General features: G+C 29.0%; 1 protein-coding gene across 1 annotated transcript; it reads left to right on the forward strand.

Annotated features, from left to right (window-relative positions):
• Nucleotides 1–1,542: 1,542 nt before the first annotated feature.
• On the forward strand, nucleotides 1,543–7,303 carry LOC113384834 (beclin-1-like protein). The gene is made up of 7 exons (XM_026622597.1): nucleotides 1,543–1,763; nucleotides 2,000–2,160; nucleotides 2,233–2,384; nucleotides 2,456–2,701; nucleotides 4,908–5,181; nucleotides 5,243–5,457; nucleotides 7,162–7,303. The coding sequence occupies exons 1-7, from the start codon at nucleotides 1,652–1,654 to the stop codon at nucleotides 7,277–7,279; spliced, it is 1,278 nt and encodes a 425-aa protein (XP_026478382.1). The 5' UTR covers nucleotides 1,543–1,651; the 3' UTR covers nucleotides 7,280–7,303.
• Nucleotides 7,304–17,276: the final 9,973 nt, after the last annotated feature.

The following is a 17,276-nucleotide window of genomic DNA, read 5'->3' on the forward strand; positions in this document are numbered from 1 at the left end:
AATCTAAAAAAAAAAGTAAATAAAAATCTACAAAAATCTAAAAAATCAAATAAAAAATCTAAAAAAAAAATCTAAATAAAAATAAAATCTAAATAAATAAAAATAAAATAAATAAAAATCTAAAAAAAAAAAAAAATCTAAAAAATAAAAAAAAAAAAAAATAAATAAATAAAAATAAATAAAAATCTAATAAAAATTTAAATAAAAATCTAAATCTAGATAAAAATTTAAGTAAAAATTAAATCTAGATATAAATTTAAGTAAAAATCTAAATCTAAATAAAAATAAAAATCTAAATCTAAATAATTATCTAAATAAAAATCTAAATCTAAATAAATAAAAATCTAAATCTAATTAAACAAAAATCTAAATAAAAATATAAATCTAAAAAATAAAAATCTGCATAAAAATCTAAATTTACAAAAAAATTAAATACACATAAAAATCCAAATTCGAATAAAAATCTATATTTAAATCTAATGTAAATATAATATACTGCTCAATATCGAGCTGTCTGAGGAACCAAAATCAACGGATACAAATTAAATAACTAATTTAATACTGTTTACCTATAATATGATTTTACTACCGCTTGATATCAAGTTGTCCAAGCCAGATCACAAGTACAACAACTAATTTAATAAACATTGTGCAACTAACTATTTTAAAACAAAGGATTCCCCATTAAACAAATATAAACAAGAGATAAGAGTACACGTACGCATTATATTATCGCATTTTTATTTATCAACTAAGTTGTATAAATAATGATAGAATCTGTTTTATTACATTTACAATCGGTTCTTAAATAAACTTTAGCAACAATAATAATCGCCTTTGTTAACATAATTTATTTATTTTGCTTTAGATAATGGAATTAGTGATAATTTTAAATAGATTCGGATAGAAAAGATTGGGTAATGGTTTTATGGTAAGTGCCAGTTACACCTAGTACTATTTGAGGATAAAACAAATTGAGGAAGGATATGAATATTAATAAAAATTGTTATTAATAATTCAAAATTTAAAATTCAAATTTTCCGCCTTTGTTTTTACCCTGTCCGCCATCTTTGGAACGTTGTTCACGCTTGTCAAATGTGAAGAACTGTCAAAAACGTTCTTGTCAAAATTTTAAGAAAATATAGAAATAATTAAGAAAATGTATGTATATTAATAAAAATTATGATTCTAATTACGTAATATATAATATAGAAAAATACTACGGTATAATTTACATTATTAATAATTCAAAATTCAAAATTCATACTTTCCGCCTTTTTCTTTTGTCCGCCATCTTGCATTGTGTGCTAACAACTGTCAATGATGTTCTTGTCAAAACTTTAAGAAAACATAGAAAAAATGAAGAAGGTATATGAATATTAATGAAAATTATTATTATTATTACGAAAAGTATAATATACAAAAATATTACAGTATAATTTGCATTATAAATAATTCCAAATTGAAAATTCAAATACCCCGCCTTTTTTTTGGCGCTTAGTTCACGCTTGTTTTGACATTTGCATTGTGTGTTAACAACTGTCAATGACGTTCTTGTCAAAACTTTGAGAAAATAAAGAAAAAACTTAAATTAGAATGCATTTTAAATACGTAATTCGTTTCACAAAGTGTTAATTAAAACTAATTCGTGATGGTAGATTCTAAATGTATTGTTAATTTCGCCTGCCAGAGGTGTTTGCAGCCCATAAAATTGGACGAGACTTTCAATGTTTTGGGGGAGCACACTTTAGCTGAATTATCACGTAATAATAGAAATATTTATATAAAATACACATTTTAATATATATGTATTGCTTTTGGTAATTGCTATGTTTAGTTTAAGTATGTGCTTAGTCATTGTTGTTTATAAACTTACACACATAATTTGTGTTAAGGTTAGTAAGGTAACTCTTTCATCAAGACAAAGACTCCACAAATTGTTCAACAAAAACTTTTTGATACTAATATTTATTTCTATTGACTTGTGTTTTTTTCCCAGTGCCCATAAACGTAAACCCCGAAGTAGACTTAGAATCCCAAGCAGCCAGTTTAGATCACTATGTGCCCCCTTTTCGATTACATGATTCCGGCAATGGTGCAAACGGCTTCATGCTCATCTCCGATGCAGGAGAAACAGAAACTTTAGGACATTTTTTAAAGGCAAGCAATAATAAATACTTTAAAAATAGAAGAAGAAATTGATGATTATAAAAAATGATTATACTTTTGCAGGTTAGAGCTGAATTATTCGATACTTTATCAGAAAACTCAAATATAGATCACCCTCTATGTGACGAGTGCACGGATTCATTACTAGAACTTATGGACCAAGAGTTAAAAATAACAGAGACGGAATGTAATGAATATAACGAGTATTTAAAAAAGTCAGTACCAAAATTCATACAATATTTTTAGCTTTAACAGATTTTGTTTATTATTTTTTATTATTTTTTAGGTTAGAGTCTGCCCAGGATGATCCGAATATAGAAGCTTTAGAAAAAGAGCTGGCAGATTTAAAGAATGAAGAATCCAGGTTACTTTCGGAAATGGAGGCTTTGAAATTGGAAGAGATGCAACAGTTGCAGGAAATTGCTGAGAAGGAAAAAGAAAAAGAACGGCTGGAGCAAGAGGAGAATCATTATTGGCGAGAGTATACTAAACATAGGCATGAGCTTATGACGACAGAAGATGAATATAAAAGGTAAAAATAATATATATATATATATTAGGTAAAATATTATATAAATATGAATATAAATATGAATATAAATATAAATATATATATATTGGAGTGGTCCTTAATATGGGCATTTTTGTATTTATTTGCTCCCAAGGGCTCAAATGGCTCCAAATTGATAAAAGAAAATTTTGTGAAAGTTTTAGCGCTTAATATTATCATTCAGATAGTCCACAGTTCAATTAAAAGTTACGAATATTCATTATTACCATTTATTCTTGCACCATCTGTAATTGCATTTGTGAACTCAAATATTATGACACTTAAAAATATTTATAAATTAAAATTACAAGTCTGCTATCACAGATGGCGCAAGAATTTACTCAATAATGAATATACGAAAATGTTTGCTATAGCTCGTCAGTAGAGTCTCTTTCTTAGCCTTGATATAATTTAAATCGTCAGTAGAGTCTTTTTTTATTCTCTAGATCAAAGTTTATATTTTGCTTGTCAGCAGAGTTTTTTTTTTGTGTTTTATACATTTGCTCGTCAGTAGAGTTCCCTTTTCTTTTTTGCTTGTCAGTAGAGTCCTTTTTTAATCTCAATATCAAAATTTATATTTTGCTCGTCAGTAGAGTCCTTTTTCTTGTTTAAGAGTGATTTTTTACTCGTCAGTAGAGTTCCCTTTTTTTTGCTTCCAGTTTTTTGCTGTCAGTAGAATCCTTTTTTATCATTAAGATAAAAATTAATTTTGCTCGTTAGTAGAGTCCATTTTTTGTTGCAAAGTGTTTTTTACATTTGCTCATCAGTAGAGTTCCCTTTTCTTTTTTTGTTTTCAGTTTTTTGCTTATCAGTAAAGTTCTTTTTTATCATTAAAATCAAATTTTATGATTTGCTCATCAGTAGAGTCCTTTTTTGTTGAAAAATGTTATTTACATTTGCTCCAGTTTTTGCTTCCAGTTTTTTGCTTGTCAGTAGAGTCCTTTTTTATTGAAAAGTGTTTTTTTACATTTGCTCGTCAGTAGAGTTTCCTTTTCTTTGTTTGCTTCCAGTTTTTTGCTCGTCAGTAGAATCCTTTTTTATCATTAAGATCAAACTTTATATTTTGCTCGTCAGTAGAGTCCTTTTTTTGTAGAAAAGTGTTATTTACATTTGCTCGTCAGTAAAGTTTCCTTTTCTTCTTTGTTTTCAGTTTTTTGCTCGTCAGTAGAGTCCTTTCTTATTATGAAGATAAAAATTTATTTTGTTCGTCAGTAGAGTCCTTTGTTTTTTAAAGAGTGTCATTTACATTTGCTCATCAGTAGAGTTCCTTTTTGTTATAAAATCATTGATGAAAAAAATATTTATTATTTAGCTTGCTCGTCAGTAGAGTTCTTTCTTGTTCTTTTGATTTTATTTTGCTCGTCAGTAGCCTTTTTTTTTATCCCTAAGATCAAAATTAAATTCGCTCATCAGTAGAGTCTCTTTTTCTGTACTTTTACGCCGATTTATATTTTGCTCGTCAGTAGAGTCCTTTTTTTCTCAGCGAATTCCTCAGTGAATCTTCTTTTAATTACGTTCTCTTCAAAATGTAAAATTTTTGGGTTGAAAAAATCTATATTATGGTTTAAATTATTAATATGATCGGTTAGCATTGTTTTGAATTGTTTGGGATTTTTTTTAGTTATTTTTACGTTTATGAAGGAGTTTACTCAGGTTTTGGCTAGTTTTTCCCATATAAAAAAGTTCGCAATAAGAACAATTAATCTGATATACCCAGTTCCAGTTCAAGGATATATATATATATATATATATATATATATATATATATATACATACTAGCAAACCCGACGAACTCGGTTTCGTCACCAGACGGTTTATGAGAAAGATGAAGAAATTTTTTGTTTGTTTTAAATTTGAAAAGAAAAAATTTGATTTTATTGCACAACAGTAATGAATTTATTTCGATTACAAAAATGAAGTGTTTTTTAATTGAACTTCTCTAAGTTAATGAAAGTGAATCCTCAAATTATCCGTTTCATTGAAGTGCTCTTTGGTAAACCACATTTTTTGTTTTTTGGTCCAACATTTTATTGTTTTATTTTTGCATTTTTCCAACAAATGCAAAATTGTCGATATCGGTTCGTGCGTCAGGAAGGAAAACCCGACTTATTTTTATATATGTAGATATATATATATATATATATATATATATATATATATATATATAAATTATCCTTTTCCTTTACAGTATAGACTGCCAACTAGCATACGCCCAAAGCCGTTTAGACAAATTAAAAAAAACGAATGTTTTCAACGCGACATTTCACATTTGGCATTCGGGACACTTTGGGACCATAAACAAATTTCGGTTGGGACGATTGCCATCGGAACCTGTCGACTGGTCTGAAATCAATGCTGCCTGGGGTCAAACCGCTTTACTACTGACATCTCTCGCTAGGAAAATGAACCTGACATTTCAGCGATACAAAATTGTTCCTTATGGGAATCATTCTTACGTAGAGGTAAAGGAATAGAAATATTAGGATAAGTTTGCAATATGTTATGAGTTTTTTTTTGTTTTAGGTTTTGGCTGATCACAAAGAGTTGCCCTTGTATGGTTCAGGAGGCTTTAGGTTTTTGTGGGACACCAAATTTGATGCAGCTATGGTTGCATTTTTGGATTGTTTGCAACAATTTAAAGAAGAAGTCGAGAAGGGCGATTCTGCTTTTTGTTTACCCTACAGGATGGATAGGGGCAAAATTGAGGATTCTGCGACAGGGAATACATATTCAATTAGGTAAATGATATTTACTGTAAACATCATGGATAAAATCTGAATTTCAGGGCGAAAAAATCATATGTCTAGGGTAATAAAAATAAAATTTTCTAAGCAAAAAAATCAAATTTTCAGGGGGATAAATTAAGTTTTCAAGGAGTGTGAATAAAATTTCCAGGGTGATAAAAATCAAATTTTCAAGGAAGTAAATATCAATTTTTCAGGATAATAAAATCAAATTTCGAGGGAATAAAATCAAATTTCGAGGGAATAAAATCAAATTTCGAAGGAATAAAATCAAATTTCAAGGGTATAAAATCTTATTTTCAGGGCGAAAAAATCAAATTTCCAAGGGGATAAAATTAAATTTCCCGGGGAATAAATCAAATTTTCGAGGGATAAAAATCAAATTTTAAAGGAATAAAGTCTAATTTTTAGTGGAAAATATCAAATTTCCAGGGTGGAATATAATTTTTAGGAAAAAAATCAAATTTTCAAGGAGGGAAATAAAGTTTTCAGGCGAAAAAATCTAATTTCCAGGGGAATAAAATTTTTAGGAAAAAAATCCAATTTTTAGGGAGGAAAATTAAATTATCAGGCGAAAAAGTCAAATTTCCAGGGTAGAATCAAATTTTTAGGAAACAAAGTCAAATTTTTAGTCTAATTTCGAGGACGAAAAAATAAAATTTTCAGGGGGATAAAATCAAATTTTCAAGGAAAAAAGCCAAATTTTTAGGGAGGAAAATAATATTTTCAAAGGAGGCATTAAAATTTTCAGGAAAGGAAAATCAAATTTTCAGGGGATAAAAATCAAACCTTCACGAAAAAAAAATCAAATTTCCAGGGGAATAAAATCAAATTTTCAGGACGAAAAAATCAGATTTTGAGGCGAAAAATCAAATTTTTAGAAAAAAAATTTCAGGAAGAAGTCAAATTTTCAGGGAGGAAAATAATATTTTCAAAAAGGGCATTAAAATTTTCAGGAGATAAAAATCAAACTTTCACGAAAAAAAAATTCCAGGGGAATAAAATCAAATTTTCAGGGGGAAAAAATCAAATTTCCAGGGGGATTTAATCTAATTTTCAGGGCAAAAAAATCAAATTTCGAAGGACAATCTAATTTTCAGGGGTATAAAATCAAATTTCCAGGGCGATATAATCTAATTTTCAGGGCAAAAAAATCTAATTTTCAGGGCAAAAAAATCTAATTTTCGGGGCAAAAAAATCTAATTTCCAGGAGCATAAAATAAAATTTTCAGGCAGTGGTAATAAAATTTTCGAAGAGTGGGAATAAAATTTTCAGGGGATAAAAATCAAATTTCGAGGGAATAAAATCAAATTTTCGGGGCGAAAAAATCAAATTTCGAGAGGAAAAAATCATATTTTCGGGAAATAAAACTTAAATTTCCTGGAAAAGAATCAAATTTCGAAGGAATAAAATTTAATTTCTAGGCGGCAAAATAAAATTTTCAGAGTAGGGAATCAAATTTTTAGGAAAAAAAATCAAATTTTCAGGGATAAAAGTCAAATTTTTAAAGAAAATTCTAATAAAACATAAATTTAACTAGTTTATATGTAAAATGCACTTGATCGCACTACACATTTTCACTAACAAGAAACAAGTGTAAGATGATAATGTTGCCATGACAACGCTATTTTATGTGGCAGAATTTCCCCCTTATTAAATATTAATTTTGTAAAAACTATTTCTGTTATTTTTTTCAGGATACAATTAAATTCAGAAGAACAATGGACAAAAGCTTTAAAATTTATGTTAACAAATTTAAAATGGGGCCTAGCCTGGGTGTCCTCACAATTAACAGAAGAAACCGAAGATGTATAATTTAATTTTTATATATACAAAAAGAAAAACTTGATGCCTGGTTTTTCTTCAATTTCTACAACGAGATGTGATATTTTATTGTAATTATATAAAATATGAAATAGTGATTATTTGAATGAATTATTATTAGTTAATACAAAAATGAATATGATATGGTTTTGATTGTTTCGTTAACATATGTCTATGTATGTTTGGGATAGTCATGCAAAATGTATATTTTGTTTGTTGAATAAATATATATTTATATAAGTTGAGAATTTTTAATTGGATTAGATATAAAAATAAATAGTATTAAAATATATACAATAAAATACAAAAGTAAATAGCATTTTGCTTTACAGAATTTGCAGAAGCAAATCGTATGTAAAAAAAAGTTAATAGAATACTTCTGCATACCACTGCTTCAATTTTTAAAGATACTCTTATAAACTTGTGATATTTTATTAAAAAAAATCGACATTTTCTTGAAAAAATCTGGTACTTTAAAAAACTAGGTCCCTAATTTGCAGAAAATAATTTTAACACAATTTTTTTTTGTAAACATTTTGTTTAAAAAATTGAGGCTTTTTTAAACTTATACCTCATTTAAAAAAAAAAAACATTCATTTTTGAAAAAAAAAAATAGAACTAGTGGTGTATGGCATCATGCCTTAGATATTAGAAAAGAAAACTTAGATTCTTTTTGAGAATTTTGAAAATATTTGAAAATATTTGAAAAATTTGAATGTTGTAAAAATTGCAAAAAAATTAAGTTTTTGTAAATTTTTTTTATAAAATTAAGTTTTTGTAAATTTAATTCTTTTTCTTTGAACATTTTTAGAAAGTTTTTGATACATATAATATTGAAAAAATTGAAAAAAATGTCTGTTTTCAAAACAATGGTATTTTTTTGAATTTCTTTTTTTTTAATTTTTAAATTTCCATAAAGTATTTATTATATTGAAAAAATCGAAAAAAAACTGCCTGTTTTCAGAATAATGATATAATTTTTAATTTTTTTGAATTTCTTTTTAATTTTGAAATTTCTATAAAGTATTTGATAATTTTGAATTTATTTTAACATTTTTGAAAATTTGAAAATATTTGAGAAATGTATATATTGAAAAAAATTGAAAAAAATGCCTGTTTTCAAAATAATGATATATTTCTTAAAAATTTTTCAATTTTTTTTTTAAATTTTGAAATTTCTATAAAGTATTTGTTAATTTTGAATTTTTTTTTGAACATTTTTGAAAATTTTGAAAACATTTGAAAAATGTGAATATTGAAAAAAATGCCTTTTTTGAAAATAATGATATTTTTCAAAACTTAGATTTTTTTTGAAAATTTCGAAAATTTTTAAAATTCTAGAATTCTAGAAAGTTTTTGATTTTTAATTTTTTTCTAGATTTCCGAAATCACATGACCTGCTCTCTCAAAAATTCAATCAAATCTTCATTACATCAATACAAGTAAAATGTTTTTTGAATCATTCAAATCGGATGCTTATTTCTCTCACAAACTTAATTTCTATATTCTGCACTCTTTGCTCCGTATCTCCAAAACGACTGGACCTGCCTTTGCCAAAAACTAACCACCACTTTTCCCCATCATTACAAATTGAATGTTTTTTTTTGAATCATTCAAATCGTATGCTCCGTTCTCCCAAAAACTTTATTTATATTTTCTGCACTCTTTGCTCTGTATCTCTAAAACTGCTGGACCTGCCTTTGCCCAAAACTAGTCAACACATCTCCTTATCAATAGAATCGAATGGTAAATGAATCATTCAAATCGGCTCAGCGGTGCTCCTACAATTATCGACGAAAAATTGTTGCCACACACACACATATCAATTTTTCCTGAGGTATGCCAAAATGTTCAGAAACTTCTGAAACGTGAAGATATACAAGAATTTTCATTTTTTGACGACTATAATACCCTACGGGAAGTAAATTTGTTAAATTGCGTTAAAATGAATATATTATTTTGGCGGTTTTCGAATATTCGAACGGAGGTGCTTAAGTATAACAAATGGAGGATTAAGAACGTTCCGAGCAATTAGTTCGGCAAATATTTTGGAATTAGAACACGAGCTCATCCCCTATTCGCACTAATTACATGTGGTAGGTACATGTAACCAGATAGTATCAAAATTTCATTCGTAATCAAATTTTCAAGTGTTTTAGACAAAATTCTCCTAAACGGTCATTCGGATTTTGATAAATCTTTCTAGAGTTTGATAAAGGAAATTTTTAAGATTTAATGAACGATAAAACTATAGTGTTATTGTAGAAATAAATGGCAAAAATTACAAAAAATGAAACTTTTGAATTGTAGACATGGGTACAGGACAACGTCCTTCGGGTCACCTAGTATATATATATATATATATATATATATATATTTATATATATATATATATATATATATATATATATATATCCCTTTTACCCCCATGTCCATTACAAACCGTGTCTATATATAAACACATGCCAATACATTTTTCGAAGTCATTTTTTCTTTAATCCCTTAAGTACCACCGTAGGGCCGATTCGTACAGCTTTTTCGCCGAAATGACGGTAAGCGGTAAAAGCGGTAACGGCGGTAAAAGCGGGAAAACCGAAGAGCAGTTTAGTGTTTTAGCATCGCGCCACATAAACAACGGTGGAGGCTGAAAATGTTACTAAATCAACAACCCACACGAGGAATTTGATAGAAATATACATGGATATACATACACATAGGTATGAAAACGGATTCTAAAAAAAATCTTTCAAGGTCTTTCAAGGATAATTCGTGATAATTCGTAAATAAAATTTTATTAATTTTATTACATAATTGAATATATTTTTTAATTTTTCCAAAAGTTTTTTATCACAAATCGAGTATCCTCCAAAGACGCTTTGCAGAATCAGCTTTCATTACGCTAAAAAAAGTATTAACAAACGCAATGATACTAACTCTCTCTCTTTGATTAAAACATTAAATTTAACTACTCAACATTACATTATTGATTTTTTTACCAGATAGATACCATAGTCTTATAGATCATACTAAAATATTACAGCTAAAAAATCTTCCAAAGTCAAATTTTTTTAGGGTCATAAAAAGGATCTGATAATTCGTAATGCAAATTTTGTAACTATAATATTATATAAGTTTGACTATAAATTTTATAAGTTTGAGCTCATTCTCAAAAAGATTTTTTTAATTAAATAAGATTTAATCTAATTTATTGCGTAATTAAGTTTATGTTTTAATTTATTCAAAAAAATTTCTTTATCACGAATCGAGTATCCTCCAAAGACGCTTTGCAGAGTCAGCATTCATTACACTCAATGAAAAAAGCATTAACAAACGCAAAGATACTAACTTTTTCTCTTTGGAAACATCGAATTTAACTACTGAACATTATATTTATGTGTTATTATATATATAGGGTGGTCCTCAATATGGACGTTTTCGAATTTCTTTGCTCCGAAAGACTCAAATGCTTCCAAGTTGATAAAAAATAAATCTCTTTAGTAGAGTCCTTTCTTTCAATTCCATGATTTTTTATTTAGTTTGTTCGTCAGCAAAGTCCATTTTTTCAATTTCATGCTTTTTAATTCAGTTTGCTCGTCAGTAGAGTCATTTCTTTCAATTCCATGATTTTTTATTTAGTTTGTTCGTCAGCAGAACCCATTTTTTCAATTTCATGCTTTTTAATTCAGTTTGCTCGTCAGTAGAGTCATTTCTTTCAATTTCATGCTTTTTAAATCAGTTTGCTCGTCAGTAGAGTCCTTTCTTTCAATTTTATGCTTTTTAATTCAGTTTGCTCGTCAGTAGAGTCCTTTCTTTCAATTTCGTGCTTTTTAATTCAGTTTGCTCATCAGTAGTCGAGTTCTTTCTTTCGGTTTCATACTTAATTTTTTAATAACACCACAAATCAGCAAGGGGTTGCAAATATGCTTAAAAAAATGATTACGTGATTAATAGATACTATCTTATTGCGTAAACTTTTTTTGTCATTTTTCAATGAATCTATTTTTTTTTCAAAATTCACATCACCCCAGTTTCCCCTACACAAAACGATCACATATTTTATTTGCCCCCAGTACGAGTTTATAAATAAAGAGAGATGTTTTCCAAGAGCGATGTTTGCGGTGGAGAGTTTATCGATGCGAATTGCTCACCGGATCATTTCCTTTTTACCGGAATAATATCAAATGCGTGTATGTATCACCACCGGACTATTGATCAATCGAGAAATTTGGGATACGTATTTATTTATTTATTATAAAATCATAATTTTTATTCCATTCTGGCCCCTCTCAATCAAATCCCCGTCCTCCACTACAACTACCCTCATCCACCTATAATACAATATTCATTGTAAAAGTCATAAAACGAGTTGAACTATAACGCAGTTCATAATAAATTGTAACATAGTTCGCTCGAACCATCATCATTCAATGTCGACGACGGTGGAGGGATATTTTCAACCCTCCACCTCATTCCTCTGCTGGCTGTCGAGAGCATTAAAATGTGAAGTATGTAAATTTTATATTCAAAACGAATATATTTGAATTATTATTATTTGAAATTCGTTCGTGCGAACGCTCTGTACGAGCTGTTACATATGGAAGATAGAGGGTGGAGAGATAGTAGGATTTATTAATTGAAGTAAAACTTTTTTAAGGTGTAAATCCGTACAAATGCAACGGAAGTGCGTCACGGCAGATAAGATAAGAGTCGAGTGCCAATGATTAGTCATTCAAAGAATGAGATTATATCGCCAGCGAAAAAGTAAAAAAATACAAGCAGTCAATGAATATATGTTAATCTGAATTGCATGAAGTTCTTCAAACACAATTACACAATGGTGTACTAATTAAAAATCCAGAAGAGTAATTGAAAAACTAGTCAAGTAATTAAACGTCAAGTGAACTAATTAAAAATCTAGGTGAGTAATTAAAAATCTAAGTGAGTAATTAAAAATCCTGTGAGCTCATTAAAAATCCAGTGAGCTCATTAAAAATCCTGTGAGCTCAGTAAAAATCCTGTGAGCTCATTAAAAATCCTGTGAGCTCATTGAAAATCCTGTGACCTTATTCAAACCCTGTGAATCATTAAAAATTCTGTGATCTCATTAAAAATCCTGTGATCTCATTAAAAATCCTGTGATCTCATTAAAAATCCTGTGATCTCATTAAAAATCCTGTGAGCTCATTAAAAATTCCGTGAGCACATTAAAATCTTGTGAGCTCATTCAAAATCCTGTGTGCTCATTAAAAATTCTGTGAGCTCATTAAAAATCCTGTGAGCTCATTAAAAATTCTGTGAACTCATTAAAAATTCTGTGAACTCGTTAAAAATTCTGTGAACTCGTTAAAAATTCTGTGAGCTTATTAAAAATTCTGTGAACTCGTTAAAAATTCTGTGAGCTTATTAAAAATCCTGTGAGCTCATTAAAAATCCTGTGAGCTCATTAAAAATCCTGTGAGCTCATTAAAAATCCTTTGAGCTCAATAAAAATCCTGTGAGCTCATTAAAAATCCTGTGAGCTCATTAAAAATCCTGTGAGCTCATTAAAAATCCTGTGAGCTCATTAAAAATTCTGTGACCTCATTGAAAATCCTCTGAGCTCATTGAAATTCTGTGAGCTCATTAAAAATCCTGTGAACTCTTTAAAAATCTTGTGAGCTCATTAAAAATCCTGTGAGCTCATTAAAAATCCAGTGAGCTCATTAAAAATCCTGTGAGCTCATTAAAAATCATGTGAGCTCATTAAAAATCATGTGAGCTCATTAAAAATCCTGTGAGCTCATTAAAAATTCTGTGAGCTCATTAAAAATCCTGTGAGCTCATTAAAAATCCTGTGAGCCCATTAAAAATTCTGTGAGCTCATTAAAAATTCTGTGAGCTCATTAAAAATCCTGTGAGCTCATTGAAAATCCTGTGAGCTTATTCAAAATCCTGTGAGCTCATTAAAAATTCTGTGAGCTCATTAAAAATCTAGAAAACTCATTGTAAATCCAGTGAGTTCATTGAAAATCAGAATATTTTACACTGTTCCTTGAAAATAATAAAACAAATTAAACATTTGTGCCGTGTACTAAACGTAAGTTTATTTCTATATTATTCGTAGTCAATGAATGAATGTTAATTTTAATTACATGAAGTTCTTCAAACACAATTATTACATGATGACTGAAGGTAAAAAAACAATACCTTTTGCACTCTTTTTTTACAGTCATGTTATTTTAGAAGTTGACTACAATAATTATATGTATTTATCAATCCGATTGTGTCTATTTTGTTGAACAATGAACAAAGTGAGACGGTGGAGACAGAAATTCAGGAAGGAAGGTAGGAAATAAAAAGACGTTCAACTTAAGTGGCACTTAGAAGTGCAGTCGCCGCTTGTGCTTTTGTACTTTCCTACTTTGCTGCTGCTTTTGTACTTTGGAAAAGAAGACTTTATCGACCTGTCAACTTTGTTTACTTTCTAAAAGCACGCGCGGCAAAAGTACCGACGGTGGAGGAGCGCTATTAGAAAAACAACAAAATTTTGACTACTCATCAATGTACTGTAAATAATTATCTTTACCCACAAACAATTTTCAATCCATCACGCGTTATCAGTTCCTTTGAAATGGAGACTGACAGTTCAGTGATAAATTACCGAAAACAAAAACCAGAAAAACCCGGAAAAAAAAGTTCAACCCTTTCTATTTTTTGACACAAAAAATAGTCATTCTGCGGCGGTCTAAAAATACCTAACGAACTCGTCATATATTGATGACCTGAGGGATGATAATTAAAAGACCCTTTAGGGCTGATGAATACACAGAGTTTATATTTAGAGAGATAATTTTAACCCTTTTTCGACAACGGTGGAGAGATAAAAACTGCGCGTAGTTTATGAATTTTTTAACAAATGTGTTCGACCTGTATTTCTGTTATTCAGACATATTTTTTTATCTTGAGAGATATTATTATTAAAGCACGTTCCGGTGACGAAAAGCAGTCCGGACTAAAATCCGGGAAACTAGAATATTCACTATTCGGACAGACCACACGGTCTGGCGGTCGTAATGTATGTGACCGCCATCTCAAAGATAAGACAGAGATTGCAAAATGTTACAAAAAATATTTTTCAAGTAATTTCTTCGAATGTAAGTAATTTCTTTGAACAAAAAATGTAAAACTTGATCTGAAATCATTTTACACGGAATGCTTCTTAGGATCTTATCTCAAATTGCCCATTTGGGCCAATTCTGCGTTAACATAGCGCAGTTATGGCAACCCTATTTTATTCTTCATTCTTGGTACCAAAAACTGTAAAAATCCAAAAGTCTAAAAATGTAGTGAATTGTCTAAAAATGTAGTGAGTTGTTTAAAAATGTAGTGAGTTGTTTAAAAATGTAGTGAGTTGTCTAAAAATGTAGCGAGTCGTCTAAAAATGTAGTAAATTGTCTAAAAATGTATCGAATTGTCTAAAAATGTTGTAAATTGTCTAAAAATGTAGTAAATAGTCTAAAAATGTAGTAAGTTAGTTGTCTAAAAATGTAGTAAGTTAGTTGTCTAAAAATGTAGTAAGTTAGTTGTCTAAAAATGTAGTAAGTTAGTTGTTTAAAAATGTAGTAAGTTAGTTGTCTAAAAATGTAGTAAGTTAGTTGTCTAAAAATGTAGTAAGTTAGTTGTCTAAAAATGTAGTAAGTTAGTTGTCTAAAAATGTAGTAAGTTAGTTGTCTAAAAATGTAGTAAGTTAGTTGTCTAAAAATGTAGTAAGTTAGTTGTCTAAAAATGTAGTAAGTTAGTTGTCTAAAAATGTAGTAAGTTAGTTGTCTAAAAATGTAGTGAATTGCCTAAAAATGTAGTGAATTTTTTGAAAATGTAGTGAGTCGTCTAACAATGTAGCAAGTCGTCTAACAATGTAGCAAGTTGTCTAACAATGTGGTGAATTGTCTAAAAATGTAGTGAGTTGTCTAAAAATGTAGCAAGTCGTCTAGAAATGTTGTAAATTGTCTAAAAATGTATCGAATTGTCTAAAAATGTAGTGAATTTTTTAAAAATGTTGTAAATTGTCTAAAAATGTAGTAAATTGTCTAAAAATGTAGTAAGTTAGTTGTCTAAAAATGTAGTGAATTGTCTAAAAATGTAGTGAATTGTCTAAAAATGTAGTAAATTGTCTAAAAATGTAGTGCATTGTCTAAAAATGTAGTAAATTGTCTAAAAAAATTGTGAATTGTCTAAAAATGTAGTGAGTTGTCTAAAAATGTAGTGAGTTGTCTAAAAATGTAGTGAGTTGTCTGAAAATGTAGTGAGTTGTCTAAAAATGTAGTGAGTTGTCTAAAAATGTAGTGAGTTGTCTGAAAATGTAGTGAGTTGTCTAAAAATGTAGTGAGTTGTCTAAAAATGTAGTGAGTTGTCTAAAAATGTAGTGAGTTGTCTAAAAATGTAGTGAGTGGTTTAAAAATGTAGTGAGTTGTCTAAAAATGAAGTGCATTGTCTAAAAATGTAGTGAATTGTCTAAAATGTAGTGAATTGTCTGAAAATGTAATAAATTGTCTAAAAATGTAGTGAATTGTCTAAAAATTTAGTAAATTGTATAAAAATGCAGTAAATTGTATAAAAATGTAGTAAATAATCTAAAAGTGAAGCAATTTGTCTAAAAGTGAAGTAAACTGTCTAGAAATGTAGCAAGTCGTCTAAAAATGTAGCAAGTCGTCTAAAAATGTAGCAAGTCGTCTAAAAATGTAGCAAGTCGTCTAAAAATGTAGCAAGTCGTCTAAAATTGTAGCAAGTCGTCTGGAAATGTAGCAAGTCGTCTAGAAATGTATCAAGTCATCTAGAAATGTATCAAGTCGTCTGAAAATATTGCAAGTCGTCTGAAAATGTTGCAAGTCGTCTGAAAATGTTGCAAGTCGTCTGAAAATGTAGTTAATTGTCAGAAAATGTTGCAAAGTCGTCTAAAAATGTTGCAGCTTGTCTGAAAATGTTGCAGCTTGTCTGAAAATGTTGCAGCTTGTCTGAAAATGTTGCAGCTTGTCTAAAAATATTGTAGCTTGTCAGAAAATGTTGCAAGTCGTCTAAAATGTAGCAAAGTCGTCTCAAATTGTTGAAACGTCGTCTCAAATTGTTGGAAAGTCGTCTCAAATTGTTGAAAAGTCGTCTAAAAATACAGCAAGTCGTCTAAAAATATAGCAAGTCGTCTAAAAATGTAGCAAGTCGCCTGAAAATGTTGCAAAGTCGTCTAAAAATGTAGCAAATCGTCTGAAAATTAGTGAAATAACTCCCACCACGGTTAATAGAAATAAGTCATTAAAATTACAGAAATAAGAAAATTCTATACAATATAATTTCTCTTATTGAGAATCCTTTCCTCCATCCGACTATATCCCAGGTATATAGTACACCTGGTCAAATGTCGATGTACCTTTCGTATGGCATACGGTGGAGGAAAGGTTCGGTCAATCTAAGAAGAGCACTTTAAAAGATCGCATCACGTACAACCCCTATGTACGTATGTTCATCCCCTTACTCGACCTATGAGTCTTACTCGATTCGATTCGATTGAACTCGCTCTTTTCTCTCTCTGGAGTCTTGTTGAACCCGAAATGAATTGATACATGCATGATTTAGAATGAAAGCAAGTATTGCATTGGAAAAATGTCCTTGGGGAGGATAATACTTAGATTATAGTGGTTTTTGTTTAAGATAAGTTTAAATAAATTTTATTAAATTTGTTTGTATTACATCTCTATTTTAAATATATAAGGTGGAGGTATAATACAAAACGTACCAACATATATACACTTCCCATCATTCTCAATACTTATCTCTGATCCCATCTGATTTTTGTTTTGAAAAATCTCTCAGTTTAATATGAAGAGATCATATACAGCATCAATCTGTGTGATAAATAACACATATTTATAATACTTCACATAAAAAACGGTGGAGATAGATTTGCAGTCAGTTTGAAATTACATAGTCATTTTTTCCATGAAGGATTATTTTTATTATT

This window comes from Ctenocephalides felis, unplaced genomic scaffold (assembly GCF_003426905.1).
Source record: "Ctenocephalides felis isolate EL2017-DRISC unplaced genomic scaffold, ASM342690v1 CF-g0.4_SCAFFOLD_03571, whole genome shotgun sequence".
Lineage (NCBI taxonomy): Eukaryota > Metazoa > Arthropoda > Insecta > Siphonaptera > Pulicidae > Ctenocephalides > Ctenocephalides felis.

What these genes read in the sequence shown, in the direction of transcription:
- LOC113384834 (XM_026622597.1), top strand. Translation starts at nt 1,652, where the DNA reads ATGGTAGATTCTAAATGTATTGTTAATTTCGCCTGCCAGAGGTGTTTG. An exon ending in TATAACGAGTATTTAAAAAA is followed by an intron (nt 2,385 to 2,455) that starts GTCAGTACCAAA and finishes ATTATTTTTTAG; the next exon opens with GTTAGAGTCTGCCCAGGATG. An exon ending in ACAGAAGATGAATATAAAAG is followed by an intron (nt 2,702 to 4,907) that starts GTAAAAATAATA and finishes TTTCCTTTACAG; the next exon opens with TATAGACTGCCAACTAGCAT.